This window comes from Fusarium phalaenopsidis (assembly GCF_050370095.1).
Source record: "Fusarium phalaenopsidis strain FUZ10S chromosome Unknown contig_32316, whole genome shotgun sequence".
Lineage (NCBI taxonomy): Eukaryota > Fungi > Ascomycota > Sordariomycetes > Hypocreales > Nectriaceae > Fusarium > Fusarium phalaenopsidis.
Genome location: NW_028145399.1, coordinates 2322348 through 2343393, shown reverse-complemented (window position 1 = coordinate 2343393; position 21046 = coordinate 2322348). Strand labels below are relative to the sequence as shown.

At 51.3% G+C, this 21046-nt stretch overlaps 8 protein-coding genes across 8 annotated transcripts; 5 read left to right on the top strand and 3 right to left on the bottom strand.

Moving 5' to 3' along the window:
- Positions 1 to 175: 175 nt before the first annotated feature.
- Positions 176 to 1830, top strand: LRP88_12320 (amino acid/polyamine transporter I; the record flags this gene model as incomplete). The annotated part of the gene is made up of 3 exons (XM_083248714.1): positions 176 to 239; positions 294 to 1398; positions 1446 to 1830. The coding sequence occupies 3 exons, from the start codon at positions 176 to 178 to the stop codon at positions 1828 to 1830; spliced, it is 1554 nt and encodes a 517-aa protein (XP_083096144.1).
- A 603-nt stretch (positions 1831 to 2433) lies between these two features.
- Positions 2434 to 4280, top strand: LRP88_12319 (3-oxoacid CoA-transferase; the record flags this gene model as incomplete). Its single annotated transcript, XM_083248713.1, has 7 exons — positions 2434 to 2520; positions 2570 to 2657; positions 2757 to 2984; positions 3044 to 3207; positions 3272 to 3672; positions 3894 to 4101; positions 4158 to 4280. 7 exons carry the CDS (start codon positions 2434 to 2436, stop codon positions 4278 to 4280), a joined length of 1299 nt encoding a protein of 432 aa, XP_083096143.1.
- A 457-nt stretch (positions 4281 to 4737) lies between these two features.
- Positions 4738 to 6145, top strand: LRP88_12318 (uncharacterized protein; the record flags this gene model as incomplete). Its single annotated transcript, XM_083248712.1, has 3 exons — positions 4738 to 5277; positions 5325 to 5426; positions 5480 to 6145. 3 exons carry the CDS (start codon positions 4738 to 4740, stop codon positions 6143 to 6145), a joined length of 1308 nt encoding a protein of 435 aa, XP_083096142.1.
- Positions 6146 to 6268: 123 nt separating this feature from the next.
- LRP88_12317 (uncharacterized protein) lies at positions 6269 to 7167 on the bottom strand (the record flags this gene model as incomplete). The annotated part of the gene is made up of 2 exons (XM_083248711.1): positions 6269 to 6961; positions 7009 to 7167. The coding sequence occupies 2 exons, from the start codon at positions 7165 to 7167 to the stop codon at positions 6269 to 6271; spliced, it is 852 nt and encodes a 283-aa protein (XP_083096141.1).
- Positions 7168 to 7505: 338 nt separating this feature from the next.
- On the top strand, positions 7506 to 8191 carry LRP88_12316 (mitochondrial dicarboxylate transporter; the record flags this gene model as incomplete). The annotated part of the gene is made up of 3 exons (XM_083248710.1): positions 7506 to 7521; positions 7764 to 8111; positions 8169 to 8191. 3 exons carry the CDS (start codon positions 7506 to 7508, stop codon positions 8189 to 8191), a joined length of 387 nt encoding a protein of 128 aa, XP_083096140.1.
- Positions 8192 to 9138: 947 nt separating this feature from the next.
- On the bottom strand, positions 9139 to 11647 carry LRP88_12315 (Zn(II)2Cys6 transcription factor domain-containing protein; the record flags this gene model as incomplete). Its single annotated transcript, XM_083248709.1, has 5 exons — positions 9139 to 9800; positions 9852 to 9925; positions 10150 to 10230; positions 10283 to 10624; positions 10851 to 11647. The coding sequence occupies 5 exons, from the start codon at positions 11645 to 11647 to the stop codon at positions 9139 to 9141; spliced, it is 1956 nt and encodes a 651-aa protein (XP_083096139.1).
- A 609-nt stretch (positions 11648 to 12256) lies between these two features.
- Positions 12257 to 13829, top strand: LRP88_12314 (major facilitator superfamily domain-containing protein; the record flags this gene model as incomplete). The annotated part of the gene is made up of 5 exons (XM_083248708.1): positions 12257 to 12464; positions 12519 to 12720; positions 12815 to 12825; positions 12876 to 13491; positions 13544 to 13829. The coding sequence occupies 5 exons, from the start codon at positions 12257 to 12259 to the stop codon at positions 13827 to 13829; spliced, it is 1323 nt and encodes a 440-aa protein (XP_083096138.1).
- Positions 13830 to 13971: 142 nt separating this feature from the next.
- Positions 13972 to 16680, bottom strand: LRP88_12313 (uncharacterized protein; the record flags this gene model as incomplete). Its single annotated transcript, XM_083248707.1, has 4 exons — positions 13972 to 14289; positions 14350 to 15752; positions 15805 to 16046; positions 16433 to 16680. 4 exons carry the CDS (start codon positions 16678 to 16680, stop codon positions 13972 to 13974), a joined length of 2211 nt encoding a protein of 736 aa, XP_083096137.1.
- Positions 16681 to 21046: the final 4366 nt, after the last annotated feature.

Genomic DNA, 21046 nt, shown 5'->3' with positions numbered 1-21046 from the left:
ATCAGGCCGGGTCTAGTTTTTTCATTGTTATTAAAGTTCATCATGTCCCGCCTGTTGGGAAACGTTTCTTCACTCGCTGTGTCGCATCTGGGTTCTTTATTTCCTATATTAGCCTTCTAGGCCTTGCTTGTCACTCCCTGCACCCAATCACCAATCGATCTTGATCACCATCACCATGAGCCACGAAGATCTCAAGAAGGGTCCAGTGGACCCAAACTACAATGGGGGAGATACCGATAGTGAAGCTGGTGTGTAGTGCGCTCGCTGCATTGTATCACGACTAACACGTCCAGGCCGCCTCAAGCATGCCCGCGACAACAAGCGCCAGATCGGCGTCCTGAGCGCCTCCATGCTCATCTTTAACCGCTGCATCGGTACCGGTATCTTTGCGACTCCGTCTTCCATCCTCTCCCTGTCTGGCAGTGTTGGCCTGGCTCTCTTCATGTGGGTCATCGGTGCCGTCATCGCCGGAGCCGGTACGGCCGTCTACCTCGAATGGGGTACCGGTATCCCCAAGAATGGAGGTGAAAAGAACTACCTCGAGTACATCTACCGCAAGCCCAAGTTCCTGGTCACCGCCATGTACGCCTTTTACATCATCCTCATGGGTTGGGCCTCTGGAAACTCGGTCGTCTTTGGCGAGTACATTCTCCACGCCGCCAACAAGGAGGTCGACCGTTGGAACCAGCGTGGTGTCGGTCTGGCTTGTATCACTGCTGCCTTTATCATCCACGGCACTGCTCTCAAGTGGGGTCTTCGTCTTCAGAACGTCCTCGGCATAATCAAGATCATCATCGTCTTGATCATCATCATTGCCGGCTTTGTCGCTCTCGGTGGTCACGTCAAGCTTGATGAGAAGCCCAACAACTTCCACAATGCCTTTGACGGCCCCAAGGCCAGCGCTTATGGTGTCGTTACCGCCCTGTACAATGTCATTTGGAGTTTCGTCGGTTACAGCAACGCCAACTACGCCCTGAGCGAGACCCGAAACCCTGAGCGCACCCTCAAGATTGCTGCTCCCATCGCCATCATCTCCATCTCGATCCTGTACATCCTCGCCAACATTGCCTACTTTGCCGCCGTCCCCAAGGCCGAGATTATCGCCTCTGAGCGTCTTGTGGCTGCCTCTCTGTTCCGCAACGTCATGGGAAATGCTGCTGAGCGTGCCCTGTCCGTCTTTGTCGCCCTGTCTGCCTTTGGCAACGTTCTCAGTGTCATCTTCTCTCAGGGTCGTCTTGTGCAGGAGCTCGGTCGGGAGGGTATCCTGCCCTTCTCCCGCTTCTGGGCCAGCAACCGTCCCTTCAACGCTCCTCTGGCTGGTCTCTTCGAGCACTGGCTCATCTGCGTCATTGTCATCCTTGCTCCTCCTCCTGGTGATGCTTACAACTTTATTCTCAAGTATGTGTCCCTGTTCATCGTCATTCATTCGTCGCTAACCATCCTAGCCTCATCTCTTACCCTCTTGCCATTGTCAACACCTTTGTCGCTGGTGGTCTCGTCCACCTCTACCTCCACCGCGCCCAGTACAACTGGAACCCCCCGATCAAGGCCACTCTTCCCGTTGCCGTCTTCTTCATGCTTAGCAACATCTACCTTGTCATCGCTCCCTTCATCCCCCCGACCGACGGCCAGAACGTGTACAAGAGCATGCCCTACTATATCCACTGCGTTGTCGGCATCGCTGTTCTGGTTGCTGGCGCTATCTACTGGGTCTTCTGGGCTGTCATCCTCCCCAAACTTGGTGGCTATGAGCTCACTCGTGAGGTTGTCGTTGACGAGATTGATGGTTGGGAGTCGAATGTGTTTATCCGCAAGCCCATTGAGAACTAAGCAGTGCATCAACATTGCCTGAGCGAGCATCGGCGATTGCTTTATGTTTAGACTTACTTAATATACCTAATTTCTTTCATTCTCAATGATGCTTGCAATAGTGAATGTGTCTCGTGATGCTTGAGATTAACCAGGTCATGAGCATAGCATGATGAATGAGCTATCAATACCCGTTCTCTTCGCTGCCTGCTGATAAGATCAACCGATCGCTAAGTTCAACACTCTATTTAAACTAAAATAAATCCCGATTAACCCATGTCATCGCGATCAATCCTAGCATACCTTCTGATCTAGGTTAGCCTCACAACCTTCGGCATCTCACAACCCTAACCCACGACCCCGTGCCTGACTAGAGCCGCGGCTTCAATTCAAGGCCTCGAATCATCGGCCGAATGGCTCGGGAGGGCAGAACATGGCCGTAAACTCTGCGGGTCGGTCTCACTTTTTCTCTCCGAAAATGACGTTGGGTCGTCGGGGCCTACTTTTTCGTCCGATGAGCTGATGGTCAATTCGGAGCTACAACTACCACCGAGTCTCTCTTTAAACTATCATGAGCTGCTGCTTGTCATGAGGGGCTGAGCTTCACATCAAGCAAAAGTAATCATGTCTAGCGTTCTACGATTCCAGAGCCGACGAGTGGTGGCGAGGCAGTTGACGTGGGGGGAGCAGCTTTACAGCGCGAGCGCCGAGGTCATTCAGCACATCAAAGATTGTCTTTTCTAGCCGAGGACATTCCAAGCTGTTTGACAATGCCGATGCTGCCGTGGCAGACATTAAGAGCGGATCAACAGTTCTCAGCGCAGGATTTGGTCTTTGTGGTGTCGCAGGTATGTCATTTGGTCGTTTGTTGGAATGCGCTGACAGGTCAGATACAATTATTGGCGCTTTAAACCGACGAGGTCGCGAATCGCTTCATTCTCTCACAGCTGTCTCCAACAATGCCGGACAAGAAGGCAAGGGTGGACTGGCGACTCTCACCAGCGCCGGTCAAGTTGATCGATTAATCCTCTCATACCTTGGAAACAACAAAGTGTTGGAAAAGAAGTACCTGACTGGAGAGCTTGCAATTGAGCTTTGCCCACAGGGTACTCTGGCAGAGCGCATTCGAGCTGGAGGTGCCGGCATTCCAGCATTCTTCACACCAACCGCAGCTCGTACGTTTCTCGTCAATTGAGAAGGACAAGTCTAACTTGGACAGATACTCTTGTGCAAGATGGAGAGATCCCCGTGCGATTAGACAAGTCGGGCGCTGTTGTCGAAAAGGGACGAAAGAGGGAGACGCGCGAGTTCAATGGCCGGACATTCCTCATGGAGACTGCTCTTACAGGCGATGTCGCCATTCTAAGAGCTTGGAAGGTGGACAAGGAGGGAAACTGTGTCTTTAGGTGAGTTGGATGGCCTCGTCGCATTCGTCAGCTAACAGGTCAGATACGCTACCAAGGCCTTCGGTCCCATCATGGCCAAGGCCGCCAAGGTCACCATCGTCGAGGCCGAGAACATTGTCGAGGCTGGTGAGATCGATCCCAACGAGGTTGACCTTCCCGGTATCTTTGTCGACCGAATCGTCCCCTCTACGGCGGAGAAGAACATCGAGGTGCTCAAGACGAGAGAGGAGGGAGAGGATGGCTCACCACCAAAGGCAACCAGCGAGGCCCAAGAGCGACGAAACAGAATCGCCAGACGAGCCGCCAAGGAGTTGAAGCCAGGATACTATGTGAACCTTGGAGTTGGAATCCCGACGCTGGCCGTCTCTTTCCTGCCTCCGGATAGCACGGTTCGACTTCAGTCTGAGAACGGTCTCCTTGGAATGGGCCCTTATCCCACCAAGGACGAGGTTGACCCGTGAGTAGCGTCCTTCGCTGCGAGAGCCTCGCTAACAGATTAGTGATATCGTCAATGCTGGAAAGGAGACCGTCACACTTCTCCCTGGTGCATCATGCTTCGACTCTTCCGAGTCTTTCGGCATGATTCGTGGTGGACACGTCGATGTGTCAATTCTCGGTGTAAGTGATTCGACTCTACGATGGCTTCACCTGCTGACAACACCAGGCCCTTCAAGTTAGCTCCGTCGGTGACTTGGCAAACTACATGATCCCTGGAAAGGTCTTCAAGGGCATGGGAGGCGCCATGGACCTTGTCGCCAACCCCGACAACACCAAGATTGTCGTTGCTACCGAGCACTGCGCCAAGGATGGCTCATCCAAGATTGTGCAGCAGTGCAGCTTGCCATTGACAGGCGCACGTGTCGTGAGCACCATCATCACCGACCTTGTAAGTAAACCCCTCTCATATGACATCCAATCTAACATGCATAGTGTGTGTTCCAGGTGGATAGAGCCCAGGGCACTCTGACCCTGACGGAGCTTGCTCCGGGTGTGACGGTAGACGAAGTAAGAGCCAAGACGGACGCGGACTTTGCGGAAGCGGATGATTTGAAGACAATGGAGTAGATACCAAGAACTTTTGCATATTAATCCAGAGAAAGGACTTTTGCTAGCATGATTTCGCCATCATGTCACTTCTGGGCACCTCCTCGTTCAAGCTACATCTCCGCTGTCAATTGATGATGAAATAGAGTTGCAAGGTTTCATTTAAGCTACCCCGATCGACAGGGCGCGGGCAGCCGTTAGCATACGCAATTGCGGATGGTGATCACGAATGGACATCCCTGTAGAGGAGAATACGGCATCAGACACCAGAGCCGATGGGGAAGGTCAGTCGGTGTCGCAATGCTCGGCGGGGATACGAGGGGCAAGGATCGCCAGACGCATGAGGGCATCGACAGCAAAAGTTCCATGTGCTTATGAGGACTCAGTCGTTGATCAACATGATGCCATTGATTGGAGAGTATATGTAGATCCGAATCCCTCACTGTAGGATCTCATCAAGCCATTCGTTCTCGTCGCCATGAGGTGCTCTGTTGTTTCGTTGCTTTCCCTCGCTCTCGGAGCTCTCGCAGCTCCAAAGTCAGAGATCAAGTCCTACGATGGATACAAGGTCTTTCGTGTAAACACTCACGGCAGCCAGGCCGTAGAGGAGAAGCTCGCAGCTGTCACTCATGACGAGTGGGAGCACGGCTTCCAGCACATTGACGTTGTCATTGCCCCTGGTGACCTCGACAAGTTTGAAGGCCTTGGTTTCGAGTATCGCGTCTTGCATGAGGATCTCGGAGCTTCCATCTCTGCCGAGTCCCCTTCTCCCAAGAAGTGGAAGCGTCAGGCTGATGATGATGCTTGGTTTGACGAGTACCACAACTACGAGGACCACATTGACTACTTTAGAGATCTGCAGCGATTGTTCCCTAACAATTCTGAGCTGATCTCTTCTGGAAAGTCTTACCAGAAGCGAAACATCTATGGACTTCATCTTTGGGGTAGTGGTGGACCTGGAAAGCCAGCTGTGCTGTACCACGGAACTGTCCACGCCCGAGAATGGATCTCTGCGCCCGTGAGTACCTATCCCTAATGAGTATCAAGGCTTTGCTGACCATTTAGACTGTCGAATACATTACTCTTCAGCTCGTCAACGGGTACAAGTCCGGGGATAAGCAGGTCAAGTCGTTCCTCGACAAGTACGACTTTTACGTCTTCCCCGTCGTGAACCCCGATGGTAAGTCTGACTCCACCACTCATCAGCAGATACTAACCAGCCAGGCTTCGTCTACACTCAATCCGCAAACCGTCTCTGGCGAAAGAACCGTCAACCACCTCCCGCTTCCGCCCCCAACCAGAGCTGCATCGGTCGCGACATCAACCGTAACTGGGAGTTTGGCTGGGACTCAAACAAGCTCGGTGCCTCGACCAACCCATGCTCCGAGGTGTACAAGGGCGAGAAGCCCTCCGATAGTCCCGAGAACCAGGGTCTTGACAAGTTTGTCCGACAGCTCCGAGACGGCGCTGGAATTAAGCTCTACATCGATTGGCACTCGTATGGACAGTATATCCTTTCGCCTTTTGGATACAAGGAGACTCTCTACGCTCCAGAGCTCGGCAAGTGGACCAAGGCTGCTGCTCTTGTTAGTGAGGCCATCCGCGACAGCTCCGACGATCGCACCACTTTTGTCTTTGGACCCAGCGGTGCTGTTCTGTACACCACGACCGGCGCTGCCCCCGACCACGTGTACAGCGTTGGAGGCGCCGAGTTCTCTTACACGATTGAGCTTCGGGACATTGGCGACTATGGATTTGTCCTTCCCCCGGCGCAGATCAAGCCTAATGTCAAGGAGCAGTGGGAGGGTCAGAAGGTGCTGCTTTCGCTGCTGGATGAGGAGTTCTTTGATGGTGAGGGCGCTGCTCTCTACCAGGGACAGAACTAATATTCTTTGATCTTCTTTGATGTATATACTTCAACCATACAAACAGCGAAATATACTTCAATCGCTATGCTTTATTCTTGCTGCGCTAAATGGCTCTTCAACTCTATCGCTCTGCTATATACTCTACAACTTTGACTCTCTTCCCGGCGCAAAGCTGCTTCCGCCAATGGCCTCCACAATCTTGTCAACTGTGTTGAGGATCCAGTGACCACCCTCGTCGCTGGCCAGATACTTGACGCCCTCCTCAGTCTCTCCGTCTATGTCGTTCTTGTATGTTCCGTCCTCCAGCGCCTTTCTTAGACCGAACACATGTGACAAGACCTGAGGTCCAACGCCTGTCTGCGCTCTCAAGCATGAGATGCCCAGTAGGGAAGTGTGGACTCGGCCGACGCTCGCCAGCGAACCTCTCTCAGCGGGAGGAGGATCGGTAAACAGGGCAGCATAGTGGCTGCTAAGAATGTGCACAGGCAGATCGGGATGCGCCAGCGCCAGCTTCTCTAGTAGCTTATCCTCAAACGGCCTATACACAGAGTCCCAAAGATCTCTACCCCGCTTAAGTGTAGTCTCGAGGTTCTCGGGTGTCGGGTGTCGGCTCGGTGTCGTGCTGAGTTTGGAAGCTACGTCTTCGGGGAGCGATGCATGGAACGCGTTGAGGGAGTTGATGGTTCGAGGGATGCCGTTGAAGCCGATGCACTTGAGGCCGACTTCCCGGATGAACTCGGCATTCTGGACAGCCGAGTCGGGCTGCTTGGCGGACGCGACGCGGTGGAGGACCGGGAGAGAGTCGGGAGAGTTGAGAGTGAATGTAGCAGCAGCCTAAACAGTTAGCGATTGCTTTATTTTGCTCAAAAGTGAGCCCATACCGAGACAGTGAGCCAGGTCCGAATGCCGAGGTTCCTCACGGCAGCATCATTCGCGATGGACTCATACAGCTCCTGGACCTGCTGCGGCGCAGGCCTGGGCCCAGGACGCGCAAAAGGCGCATTGATCAGAGCCTTGAGAGGAGCAGAGAGCTTGGACATTTCGGGCGATTTGTCTTGATGCGACATGACAGGCGATTCCGAGGCAGACGACGTGGTTTTGTGTACAATGAAGGATGCGGCGGGAGCCAGAGTTGGGGCCGAGTGGACGGACCCCACATTCCGGGGGTCCGGGACATCGGGATTAGATTTGGACTCCGAGGACGAGTCTGGGGTATACAAGAGGAGCAAGAGGTGAGGAGTCGTGATGGTGCTGATTGTTTGAGTGTATGATTCGATATGGCTTCTAAACAGAAACAGAGAGAGCCGTTCTGGCTGGGGTGAGTTGACCCGAGAGTGTGTGGAATCATACTGACTGTGATAGCGGTGCTGCTGCTTGCATGGCAGTGTGCTTCAGTAAGTATTGATATTGATGAATTGATGGTAGATTCCATGCTGATACAAAGTAGCACATCCTTTGGATCAGACCAAATAGTCAGTCCTTGACGCAGCTATCCATCCCGTCCTCGGCACTAACACCCACAGTCGCATGCAAGTTTTGAAATCAAAGACATCCATGCTCAACGTTTTATACCGATTTGCAGCTCGAGATGGTGAGTTCCCAGCTCTACATAGCATATTCTCTGCTAACCATGCAGGAATCCCCTCTCTTTGGACTGGCTTGTCCGCCTCCATCCTTCGTCAGGGAACATACTCGACCGCCCGCTTCGGCTTCCACACTTACTTTTCCGACAAAGTTCTCAACTACACTGGCGCAAAGAAGCTATCAGTAACACAGAACATTGCTTGCGCAGGTGTAGCTGGTGGTGTTGCTGGCCTTGTTGGTAACCCCGCCGAGGTCATTCTTGTGCGGATGTGTGCCGATGGAGCAAAGGCACCAGCCCAGCAATTTCAGTATTCCAACGCGATTGACGCTTTGGCGAGAGTCTACAGAGATGAGGGAATGGGAGCCTTCTGGAAGGGCCTCACACCCAATATCGCGAGAAGTGTTTTGATGAGTAAGTACTGGCTCTGGCTTTGCGAATTATGCTAACCATGTATAGATGTCTCGCAGATTGCTACGTAAGTATTCTAGTACTCTTCCACACATAAGCTAACCTGTTAGATACTCTTCTGCAAAGCAATATCTGACTGGCCACCTTGGTTTCGGAGACGACACCAAGACCCATGCCATCTCATCCCTGATGGCCGGTACAATGGCCACAACACTCTGTGCCCCAGCCGACGTCTTGAAGAGCCGAATTCAATCAAGCGCCGGAAAAGAAGGCCTCCTCCAAGTCCTCCGTTCTGGCCTCCGAGAAGAAGGTGCTCTATTCCTCATGAGGGGCTGGACACCCGCATGGCTACGCCTAACGTACGTCTCCCGTTCCCTTTTCAAACTTGTCTGACTGTTTAGGCCCCATACTGTTTTGACGTTTGTGTTTATGGAGAAGCTTCGATACCTTACATCTTTTGGGAATAACTGGCTGGGTGCTGGAATTCGCTCAGCTGAACGAGAGACTCTGCGTTGATTTCTTGCATGATAGCATTTGCATGATATTTGATACACTCTGCATGATAGCATATGAGTATATACGCGATTACCAAAGGACACTCTTTTTGGATGCTCATATTTCGTCTCATTTTGTTACTTGCGCAAGTCACGATCCAGACAGACCGGGGCAACCGTCCTTTTCGTGCCTTCGATGGACAAATGTGAAGCTTTAAATAGTTAAGGAGTGATTTCGAAAAGTGAAGCGAAACTACTTTTTAGACTGTTATTCGCGTTAGCTATATGATTGACAACATAGTAAATAAAGAGCCCCGGTTGAATTCAATGCTCTGGTTGGCTGTGATGCTGGTTCGTAGGCTGCACTGAAGCCATTATATTGATCGAAAGTTGTAAGATAGCATTGATGTATTCTGCACAATAGCCCATTCCTATTGATCATGACAGCACTTCTCTCACAAAGGACCTCAGCCCCAATAAACAACAACAAAAATCAACACACAATAGCATTGCCGAATGCCATTTTATATACCCACTTCAGGCCAGTAAAGCCACTCGAAATTTGTCATGTCGTCCCACGAAAGTCCACCAAACGAAGGTTCAAAGTCGTTTCCAGGCTGATTGAGAGCTTGAACAATTTGATCGTCCGACATGGCAGAAAAGTGCATGGGCTCTGGCCATAGAGTCTGCGGTTCCAGGAAACTGTTCGGCGTTGCGATGGGTGCGCTCTCGGTGACGGGGATAGACATGTTTCTGACTGGAGCACCTGTGATGCCGTCTCCGGTTGCTGCTCGTCGAACAATCTGCTTTAGGTATTTGCCGTACATGACTGAGAGTCCGTTGCGGTGTCTAGTAACCTTGCCTATTCTCTCAAGGACAGTGGCCGTTTCGTCGATGAGGTTTCGAACACTCGGCGCGAGAGCGGATCCACCGGTGGTGTATGAACTGAGAGTCAGGGCAAAGCAGGCTGCAAAGGAGATCATGATGGCCGTGTTGTTGGGCATCGACTGAAGCTGCGATTCTCCCTGGATTGCGGCACGCATGACGTTGAGGGCCGAGGAGAGACCGGCTGTGTGGAAGAAGCGACGAACCTCCAACGGAGCAGTTGGATGGTTGATAACGCCGCCGTAGATGGAGAGTCTAGTATGAGTGACTAGAATCTCAACGTATGGGGGAAGACGACGGTCTAATCGTCAGCATGAGTTTTCGGCCGCGATTCTTTGATTATTAGTCTTACCTGGACCCTTTCCTATTGAAACTCCCCATTCCGTGTGCCACTGATCAAAGAATCGTTCGATCGCACCTTGGATGCTACACATTGTTAGGGTTATACCGGAAGCTTTTGGGTAACTTACGATTGGGCAATCAATGAACCGTCACTGGATGCCATTTGAGATCCATCGCATAGAGCGCGAACAGTCGCAAAGAGAGCATCCTACATGGTTAGCATGGTTCAACTCGGAGCCAAGAAACATACCAAATCTCTTCTCAAAACTGCCATAGAAACAAGATGTCCATCTAGAGGGTCTGCATACTCGGATCGGTGCCAGTTATCGCAGTCCTTCAGAGATCGAGTCATGGGTACGGAAAAAGGTCGTCCGCGGGCCAGGGACATTCTAGCAATATTAGAGATGTTGGAGCCAATGCAGACGATGACAGAGCACTTACCCTCGTTCTAGCACAAACAGAGATATCCAGGCACGTTCCCGATTCCGGAGAAGAAGTCTTCCTCGTTCCGACCAAGGATCAATCTCAGGGAAGCCGTCCATAGCCAGAGCAGATCGAGGATCCATGCAATCACCTCTGGCTAGGCCAATTCCAGATCCTGATCCAACCATCTCTGGCGATACGAGACTCTTGTGTAGAGACAGATCCGTGGCCACAGTGTTGGCAATGGAAATATATGTACACGTCTCATCGTCTGTAGAGTGCTGTCCAGGAAACATCCACGGGATATTCACCATAAAGGCCAGGACAATCTCGACAGATCTGTATCGATTCACCATGACCCTGTGAGCTAGAGTTCTCGCGTGATTTGACAGTCGTTTTGAAAGGGCGGCAGCTGACGGCAGAAAGAGAGCCGAAGCTGCCATGATGGAGGTGTAGAGAAAAGCCGATCTCGAGCGAGTGAATTCGACAGTGTAGAGCCTAGGATCAAGACCCCATCGAGTATGCGCGAGATTACGATGAAAGCTACAACGTCAGCTACAACCTTGACTCGTGCATGCATACTCACAAGTTGAACAGATTATCAGCTTCATCCTCGGACACGAGGCCCAGCGAGACGGGATCGACGTCCGGCCCAACGTCTAGATGCACCTGCGCAGGAGCAAAGAATGCCTGGATCTCATCCTCGGTCTGGCCTTGGGTACTCGCAGTATGGGCTTGCTGTGGCGAATTACCATGCCTTGACTCTGGCGATGGCTGGATGTACGATGCTCTCGCGAGCAATTGAAGCGGATTCTCAGCATCGTCAATAGCAAGACTCTGCTCTGTCCGTTGGATGAAATCGGGCATGGTCACGGTATCTTGCTCCTCCTCTTCCCCCTCATCCGAGTACGCGTCGTCATCCCCATTTCCACTGGTAGAACCATAATTCCCTCGCGTCGGCGGTGGCTCTGGTGTATTGACGCCGCTGAGCAGGTCTTGCAGATGCGACAGGATCCTATCATCCTCTGGACTCTTTTGTCCCGCTGAACGCGCCCTCTTGACGGCTTGGTCAATCTGATACAGCGCCTTGTCAAGTCCAGTTCGTTTACTAGACACGGTCAGTACTACACACGCGACAAACGGGGTCATATACTTTTTAATGCCCTTTTGGCGTCCCGGGTGATACGCAGGTCGTATACACTCGCAGTCGAGCTGGACGCATCTCCTGCATCTCGCCTGGTGAGGCTTCCAGTCGCACTTGATCTTGGATCGGCGACACACAAGACACGCAGCCTGTCTCGGGCGTGGCGAATCGTCCCCATCGCCCTGCGGGGATGTCTGAGCCAGAGTCACGGAGCGCAGGTCAGCAGCAGCAGCAGCCATCTGCATGTGGTGGTGCAAGATGTTTTCGGAGGTTGATCTGAGACCGAGGGGGGGCTAAAGCACGCGATTTGGGAGAGGAGCCTGTGGGAGATGAGGATGGGAAAAGAATGGGACAGGACAAGACATGGGGAGGATGATGCGGAGAAGCCAAGTGACTGGGGGGTTCCGACTCGAGTCAGTTGAAGCTCGGCTTATCAGTTCTCGAGACATGATTGGTTGGAGTGCAAACCTCGCCTCTTGGGTCCGGCCGAGATGGTGAGGGACCTTGTTCCAAGTTGAGTTTAAGGTTATAAGTCGGGTATTCTTTTTACAACTTGATATCGACAAACAAATTATCTTGATATGAGTTGAAGATGGATCCTCCATGTCGCCATCGTCCCTGCAAAGCACGAAAACGACGGACTGTTACCAAGAGGGGACACGTCCACTTGGACAATGTAACGGTCGGCGGGATTGCGACTTGCTAGCCCAATCAGGTAGAAAATTAGCATCAAAATCCACTCTTTTTGTGAATCGTTCCTCGGTGTGTAAGGGGTGTGAAATCTTTGATATAATAAAGATCCCCTGGCTTGACCGAGCACTTTTGCTCAGCTCTTCAAACTTTTCAAAATGTCGACCCCAAACGCGGTTCTTGACAGCAGCAGCGATAGGGATCACAAGGACCCTTCGCTTGGTATCGAACATAATGTGGCATCACCGGAGGAGCAGACAAAGCCCGTGTCGCGATTCACTCGATGGTATCGCAGTCCCCTATTCAACGTCATTATCGTCGGATTGATCTCTTTCACCCAACCTGGAATTTGGAATGCTCTAAACAGTACGTTTGTGCACTCACATTTTTCTTTCATCCCGGGAAGTACTGACTCTTCAGATACCGGCGCTGGTGGCCAGCAAGAGCCATACCTTGTCAATGGCGCCAACTCCCTTACCTTTGGAATCATGGTCTTTGGATGCTCCCTGTTTGGAATCCTTGCCAACAAGATCGGTCTGAAGTGGGTTCTTATCATCGGTACACTGGGATATGCGCCTTACTCGGCGGCTCTTTACACCAATAACCGATATGGCGTCGAGTGGTTTGTTCTCTTTGGTGGTGCAACCTGTGGTATCGCCGCTTCCGCGCTGTGGGCGTCTGAGGGTGCTATTGCGCTCGGATATGCCGATGTCAAGGACCGTGGAAAGTTCAGTAAGTTACATGATGCTTCACACTGTTCATTGCTGACTTGAATAGCCGGTATCTGGTTGGGTCTGCGTGAACTGGGCCAACTCATCGGCTCTTCCATCCAACTCTCCCTCAATGTCAAGTCAGGAAAGCGAGGCCGTGTTGGATACACAACTTACCTGGTCCTCATCGCTCTTCAATGTCTCGGCCTTCCCCTCGCCTTTCTCATCTCGCCACCAGAAAAGGTCATCCGCTCAGACGGCTCCAGACTCCCCCACACCAAGACCAAAAAGAGCGTCAAAGACCAAGCCAAGAAATGGGCTGCCCTCCTGAGGCGAAAGCAGTTTTATCTCCTCATCCCGATTCTCGTTGGCTTTAACTGGAACAGCACTTATCTCGGCATTTACCTCGTCAACTACTTTTCTGTGCGATCCCGAACTCTGGCTTCTCTGACCTCGGGTATTGCTGCCACTGCTGCCAATATCTTCTGGGGATGGTTCTTTGATCTCAAGGCCATTAGCCGACCTCGGCTTGCCAGAATCACATGGGTCTTTTTGGCTGTCTTCATGACTGCCTTGTTTGGCTGGCAGTTTGCTATGGAGTTGGAGTATCGCGGCGCCAACCCTCCCGTGACGCTGGATTGGGATCTCCCTGGATTTGGTCGTGGCTTTGCCGTTCAAGTTCTGCTTCGGTAAGTTGATCTTGACTTGGTATGAATTTTCCACTAACTCTCACAGATTCATGAACGAATCTCACTACATGTTTGTCTACTGGATTCTGGGAACCTTCTTCGACGACGTCGAAACTCTCACTCTTGCCGTCGGTCTGGTTCGATCTTTCGAGTCTCTTGGATCATGCTTGGCATTTGGCGTTGGTGCTGCAAAGGTTGCTCCTCTCACCAACCTCATCGTGGCCTTTGTCATGTTCTGCATCTCACTCCCCTCTACCTCGTTTGCCGTTTTCCTCGTCCCTGAACGCCCGAGCGAAAATGCACTTGGCAAGGATGATGATTCTTCTGAATGATACAAAACGATAGTTAGAGAGAGCCGAAAAAGATATCGGCGGATAATCAGGTTTAAAAGTCCAATTGCTCATTATATATTACGCCATGCTTGTTGATCCCAACCCAAAATCAAACATGTTCCTCTTTTTCATACAGGTCTGTTCAAGTATACAACTTCTTCTGGTCCAGTGGCCTGATTGCTGCTTTGCGTTCCTGCTTTGTTATTCCTCTTACATCCTCCTGAGATCCCAATGAGGGAACTGCTCTGACTGCAATGTATCCATTTGCATCATCAGGACGCACATCTGCCAGCTGTAGTCGGAGATCCCGAAGCATCCTTGCCCTGTCTGGGCCGTCGAGGTTGGATCCACCAGGGGCAACAGGCACGTAAGGGTTATCTCTCGTCATGGTGCTTGCGAACCCCAAGATGTCAGGTCCACGAATAAAGAACTGAAGGGCAAGTCCTAGGATAGCGAGAAGCTCTAAGAGCAAGGTTGTAGTAAGAAGCAGGGAAACCCAGACCCGGTTGGACTTGTAAACCCTATGAGAGACAATTCTTTCTCCAATAGTCGAGTTCATGAATGGCTGAGCGCTGGGCTCATCAAAAGACAAGACGTTGGTTTCAGGAAGTTCACCAAAGGAGACATTGGTGTGAGTGAGAGGGTTCAACGTGGCATCCCAGAAAGTGTTGAAAGCTGTGGTGAACCGTCTCGAGAACTCGTCAGGGAAGACATCCAGGTCATTGCCAGCCCATCTTCTAGGCTTCTGACCGGCAAACGGATGCAACTCGCCCATGATGTAGTTCTCCGTAGGGGATGCCGCACCGATGAGGACTTCTCCTGATGATGTGGGCCAGAACTTGAGAACTTGCTGGACATCAGTGGCACTGTCTGCTGCATTGTTGTTCCGAAATAGGATCGACGGAGGGCGGTTAGAGGACATATGACCATTGACACGACGTTGACGGAACGCAGAGCAACTCGTCGCCGAGGGGCTTGGGCCACAGCGTAACTCTGTCTCTACCATAACGGTCTGCATGGTACAGTTGATGATGGCCCAAATTGGGTTTCCAGAATCTTCGTTGGACAGACCGTAGCTGATGTATGACAGATGGAGCGGTGACGGATCCGTGCTGCTAGTCGAATTCTTTCCTTCCTCGACCCAGACGGTGGTACCAAAATGTTGAGTTGGAAATCCGGCATGCGCGAGAGTATCGACTTTGATATTCTTAGCATGAGCGCACTCAAAGTCGGCGTAGGATGTTTGAGTAGTAAAGTTGAATCGTGTCTCGCCACTGACGCCCGAAAGACCCTGAACTTTAATACCAAGGAGGGATATGTACGAGTTGGCGTCATTGCTGAGGGCATCCTCGTTTACCTCGTACCACTCTCCAAGCTTCTTGCTCTTTGACCACTGGGGAATCTTGGGCAAGTTCCAAAGATCTCTGGAAGACCTCTTTTGCTCCTGAGAGGAGAGAAGAGTGGCCGAGTACAATGCCGTGATGCTCGCGCTATTGTCCTCTTGGGTCAATGAGGACGGGTAGTACGAAACCTGATAGCTTGGGTCGGAGAAGTAGACGCTGACGTTTGTTGCGACGGCACTGTTGCCAATGGAGAGAAGTCTAGAGGCACTCTGACCTCCAAGAGGAGACATGGCCCAGGTGAAGAGGATAATGAGCCCAACAGAGAGTTGAGTGCGGATGAAAAAGACTCCTTCGATGGCAGCAGCAAAGCTTCGACTTCCAAAGATTTGTTCCAGGGCAGCTAGGCCAATACCATCAGGTCTCTCTAGACACCAACGAGAGACGTTCTTGTAGAAGCGGCTCGCAATAGCTGCAAAGAGAATCGGATAGATGGATGGACTCAGACGGGTTAGTTCAACCACCCTCTCGCCATAGTCAGAAGGTTGTTGGCCATCCAGATAAACGGCGACAATGGGCAGGGCTAGTACATGATTAGTTTCTGCATATCTAATCAAGGCAGATGATAGGCATACCGATAAAGCAAAGAGGCACCAAGGTCAGGATGATATCCCAGATCCAGCCAATCCAGAAAACAACATCCTGGCTGTGCAATCTCCCTGGTGCCGGATGCCAATCGGCGAATGCATCGACCATAGGAACAGTTACGGCATGGCTGAGCCTCTTGCCTCCTGGGTCTGAAGGGTTGGGGCTGAGGAAGGGAGTATAGGTTGGTGATAGTGAGAGACGGTGGTTAGACACGGCTCGTTTCGTCAACCTCGATTGCCTGCGGATGTCAGTATAAAGACGCCTTGATCAACAAACGCAACATACCAGAGTCTCCAGAGTGCACCGACAAGCAAAAGAACGATAACAATGGCAGCAACACAGATACCAGCGACTGCCCCAGCACCCAACGCAGAGTCCTCATCGTCGCTCACGCCTTCTAGATCTCCGAGAGCCGTAGAGCTTGGCTTCACAACAAGTGTCGATTGAGTTGCCTTCTCATTGAATCCTTTTGGGTTGAGAAAATCATTGCGAAACGTCGAGTTGTCTGATAGAACAGCAGGAGCCAGATTTTCCGACGGACACACGGCGTCTCCGCAGGGATCGGTTGTGCAGCATCCGAGAAAGGGCGGGTTCGTAAAACCGCATGTATACCACAGGGCTTCTTCATCCTTGTCGGTGCTGGTGCTGTTGTCGCAGCTTTGCGGAGGTAGATCGTCGTACTTGGCCTTGGTGAAGCTGGAGAGGACGAGTTGGTCCTCGGGGCAGATGCCATCATTGGCGCAGGGGTCGATAGCGCAGCAGCCGATGAATTGAACCTTGGCCTTGTCGCAAACGTAGAAATCTCCGCCTCTGGGACACGTCAGTCCCAACTCCTTGATCAGTGCAGCATGTTCCTTAGACATGATGAAGAATCAAGCGCTTCCACCGACGTGGACAAGCTAAGGAAGACGAAGAGTAAGCCGACAGAGGAACGAAAGGACGGGACATGCTTAAGAAAGAGCGGCACAAAGAGGCTTGGGGGTTGGTGATTATCGAGGTGCAGCAGAGCCCACAGGGCAGGGATATGGGCAAAGCAAGGCTTGGATTGGACGGGTCGGTCTCGAGAAGAGCGTGGATTGGACAAGTCGGTGTCAAAAACCCCAAAATTGGGCTGAAGGCCGATGACTTGGTTGCTCTCCACAAGGTGAGAGCTGAAGGATCCTGCGTGGACAAGGCGTTGGCATCCTTGCTGACCACCTGTCTCAGCCACCAAGTAGACGACGTGGGTGCCAGAACCTTAATGTCTCGATGCGAGACTATCCAGACGTCAGATGGATGGCGGAGATGCTTGTCTTTGCGTGTTTTTTTCCTCTTTCCCCTTATTCTCACAGCTATTGAGTGATCCATGGGCAAAACACGAGCAAAAGACAACAAGACACGCAAATTGGCATCCCCCTCTAAACCTCATAAGGCCATTTCATTGCGAGCCTGCTTGCGATCGGCGTTGTTGTTCTCCACAGCCCCATGACCAGCAAGGCAGCTAAGCGGCCACGAAGGATTCCCTCCCCCGCAAGCCCTGCCGGTCAACTGCTACATGTCAGACGAAGCACTGGCTCTGATTTGAGGCCCCCGGGGCCAAGGTGCTAGACAGGACCTTTTCTGCCATTGAGTTTTTTGCGAGCGACGGGCCGGCCGGGATCTTTGGTTCTAATCTCGTTCCAGGGGCGGTACCGTACAGGGGTGGTACAGTACCCGCGGCTTGGCAATTGGGCTGTGGAAGCGAGCGTTGCCCTGTGAGCTGGCCAAAAGAGAATGGTTGCTTGGGGGCCAAAAAGTAAGCGAGGTCGCCGAGGTGAGCGGGAAGCTAAGATGACAGGCACTCTCCAAAAGGAGTCAAGTTGTCTTGTAATTCCAGAAATGGACAATGCTCAAGTGTTTGTCGAATATTATGTCCTTTTACAATGCCAATGCATTGTCAGACGCAGGAACGCCGTTGCTGAACCAAGTACACGGGTTCGAAGCAGAATTTCCTCTTTGGGAGGATAAGCTCTCGAAAAATGCCAAGACTTTCGACCTAGGTCTCCGTAAGCACAGGGTAGGTGAGTGATTTCGTTATGTTTGGGGTAAAATGCGTGTCAGACTGCAATAGCTGTTGTCGGCGGACATACGGGTGGCTTATATCCTATGAGAGTTGCCCCTTGATTAATATTCGGAACCAATTGCTCTGTTTTCCCTGAACCACACCTGCTCAACGACCAGCAAGGGCATGCTGATCTGCATGCTGAACTGCATGCATGGGGTAGTGCCTCTAACCTAAGTTCCTTTGAGTGTTAATCCACCTTGTTCTTCCCGTCACGTTGGTGGTGTCGGTGTCTGGAGAGTGCATTGCTCTACATAGGATCGCGATGAGTTGACCAATTCTTCGTTTGCCATGCTGACGGCTAGCGAAGGGCGGTAAATATACTATAGGTTTCACCATACTCAAGTCCTGAGGTCTAGAAGTAGGGATATTCCCACCTTCATCGTTGATCGCGGGTCACACGACAGGATTTACTCAACTCGTATGCTTACCAATCGACACCGACATTGCTGAGATTCAAGCTTCTTACTTTGCCTAGGGCTGAGCACCGGGGACATTAAAGCGTAAGCGGAGAGTAACGACGGCTGACAGGGGGAGCCACGGTCAAAGCCGAGTTGTGAGACATGGGTATTGGCGTTTCACCAGTCCATCACAGTAAAAGAAGAGTCTCCTTGAAATGTTGGTGGTGATTAGAGAAGTGCTCGATATGTTTAGTCGTCGGTAATTTCATGTTTATTTCCCGCTTGCTTAACTATCTCTTCCTGAAAAAGGGTGGTTTGCAGATTCCATAACCTTGCATCTCGCACAGTTCACACTTCCGTTGAGGCGCTCGAGGTTGGTCTGTTTGTTCTTCCTGCTAATATAACAAAGCTTTGCCATGCATGCTATCTTTATTAGATACAGATTAAATCACAAAAATACATTCAGCGGCCTTCTGCAGGTTGCGTGAAACAGCCTAATACGCAATGCGAATATCGACTTGCACTGTTTCCTTTCTCGCCCATGATCCTGAGTAGTCGCCGCTTTTACCTGAGCCGGTGGTGAGCTCGGGGTGAGCTAATACGAGATGTAGGTCAGCAGTTCTAGTTTCAGCCCCCAGTAGTTAACAAGAATAGGATGACCCCACAGGAACCTCACAGAGACTCGCGCATTTACTATATATAGCTCGCTCGACACTTACTTTAATGAATTGGGGATAAAATTCGTTACTGGTTATCCTATTTGAGGTTGTCCTAGAATTCATATTGACTTCGTAATAATATCTATTTTATGCTGGCTGGGTAAGAAACCCTTTAGCTCTAGACCTCTGTGGTTACTGATCCAGAATATTGAGTAGATAGATAGTAAATCTAGCGAAAGCTGGTTACTCTACCACTCTCATAGAACGCTGGTGAACCGATACTCGTAACGATAGACCACCTCATTCTGCCTCGTTGGCGCTGGAACGTCACAGGGTCAGTCTGATGGCCAGGCGCCCTTACGCGGCCGAGATCAATCGGAAGGAAGAATGCTGGCTTGGCAATTCCTCAAGACGGAAGGTAGTATAGGAGGAAAGTAGCCCTGGGTGGTCGTGGTGAAAAGGCATTGAATGAAAGGCTCGGTGGTTAGCGGAGTTTACGTCTCCGAGCGTGAGCTGGGAGGCGCATGCTTGCACCTCGGGATAACGGCTAGGCATCCTCAGACGAATGATAAGCATATGATACTTGAATACGACCTTGATTAACAAGGGTAGCATAGTATATTCCTGTGATTCGACTGCTAATATGTATAGAGCCGCCAAGTTAGTTTCCTCCTTGCCATATACCCACGGATAGATAGATGCCCTGCCGTAATGTCTAGATGTAAGGCAATACACGATAAATGTCTAGCTTTTTCTTCTTCTGGTTGGTTAAGAAAGCTCTACGCAGTTCTTGAGTCCTTCTGATTAGGGTGGTCGGGGTTCCCGGCGGACTGTGGTTCTTATGTCATCCGTTATCCTTGCTTATAAAGCTCTCCTGATGGTGTGTAACATTGCTCCTGACTACACCTCACTTCTACTTGCCCACACTTCATCGGTCAACCTGAAAGCTGCCTTGCCTTCGTCTCATACTGATCGTTAAGAACATTTATCAAGCGCCCTTTCAGGGTCTGCCCAAGCGGAGAAAATCACGATTTGTAACTCGTTATTTATTGGTGTAAGTACTATGTCCTAACTAGCTGAATAACCAAGATTCCCAACGTTCTTAATATCGTCACTCTTGCTCCCATTGCTATGCGCCTCAACAAGGGGCTATTCCTCCAACCTGCATTAGCCGGGAATGATTCGAGGCTCATTAAGCGGAAACTTTCTACCCGATCCTGTCTGACCAACTGGAAACGACGCGTCATGCCCCAACAACCCAATAGTCATCAAGACTTGCCTCATCTGGCATCTCCGAGACCTCTGCCTTACCAACGAATGTCGTGGATCCCTGATGAGATACGAGAAGATGAAACGAGGATGGAGTTTATCTAACACAGCCTCATAGGTGTGGCTTGGCAGTAGAATGGTTGGCACGATTAGGAAATGGTTGCGTGTCTTGCCTCCTCCGTGTCACATATGAAAGTCGGAGAACGCCGACCACAGCACCGAACGGAGAGCCCGACCGGTGCGAGGGTCTATGCGTCGTGATGAAGGCATTATCGAAGAGGCAGGGGGCTAGTAGCGGAGCAGCCGGCCTCATGGCGTACGAGATGGACCGATTGACGGCGGAGTCCGCCGTAGAGGAGATCTATATAGAGGCCCAAGGACTCCAGGAAGGAGAAAGGGCAAGAATAAACAGACTTCTCATCGATTCCTTAGCTAGCTACCTGCTAGCTATTCCCCGACTTTGTTACTCTTCCTATGTGCCCTTCTTTATGCCCTTGACACCCCGTCCGGCACGCCTTGATCTTGGAGAACAAGGGAAGACAGTGGAAAATACCGGTATGTGCTCCTACAGCCCATGGGACTCATGTGGTTCAGCTGCGAGCATATAAGCTAGACAATGCCCGCCTACCTTTTGCTTCATCGCACCGCCAGAGCAACCCCCTTTATCTCTTAACTTGCATACACATGGCAGCTCCAACATGACATTAACAATCTACGATGCTGGGCAGCAGAAACCGCGGTAAAACCTCTCCCGCTTCTCTAGCAGTCGCTATATCGCTTTGCGGCAATGAGGTACTCTCAGCTACTGGACCATCTATTG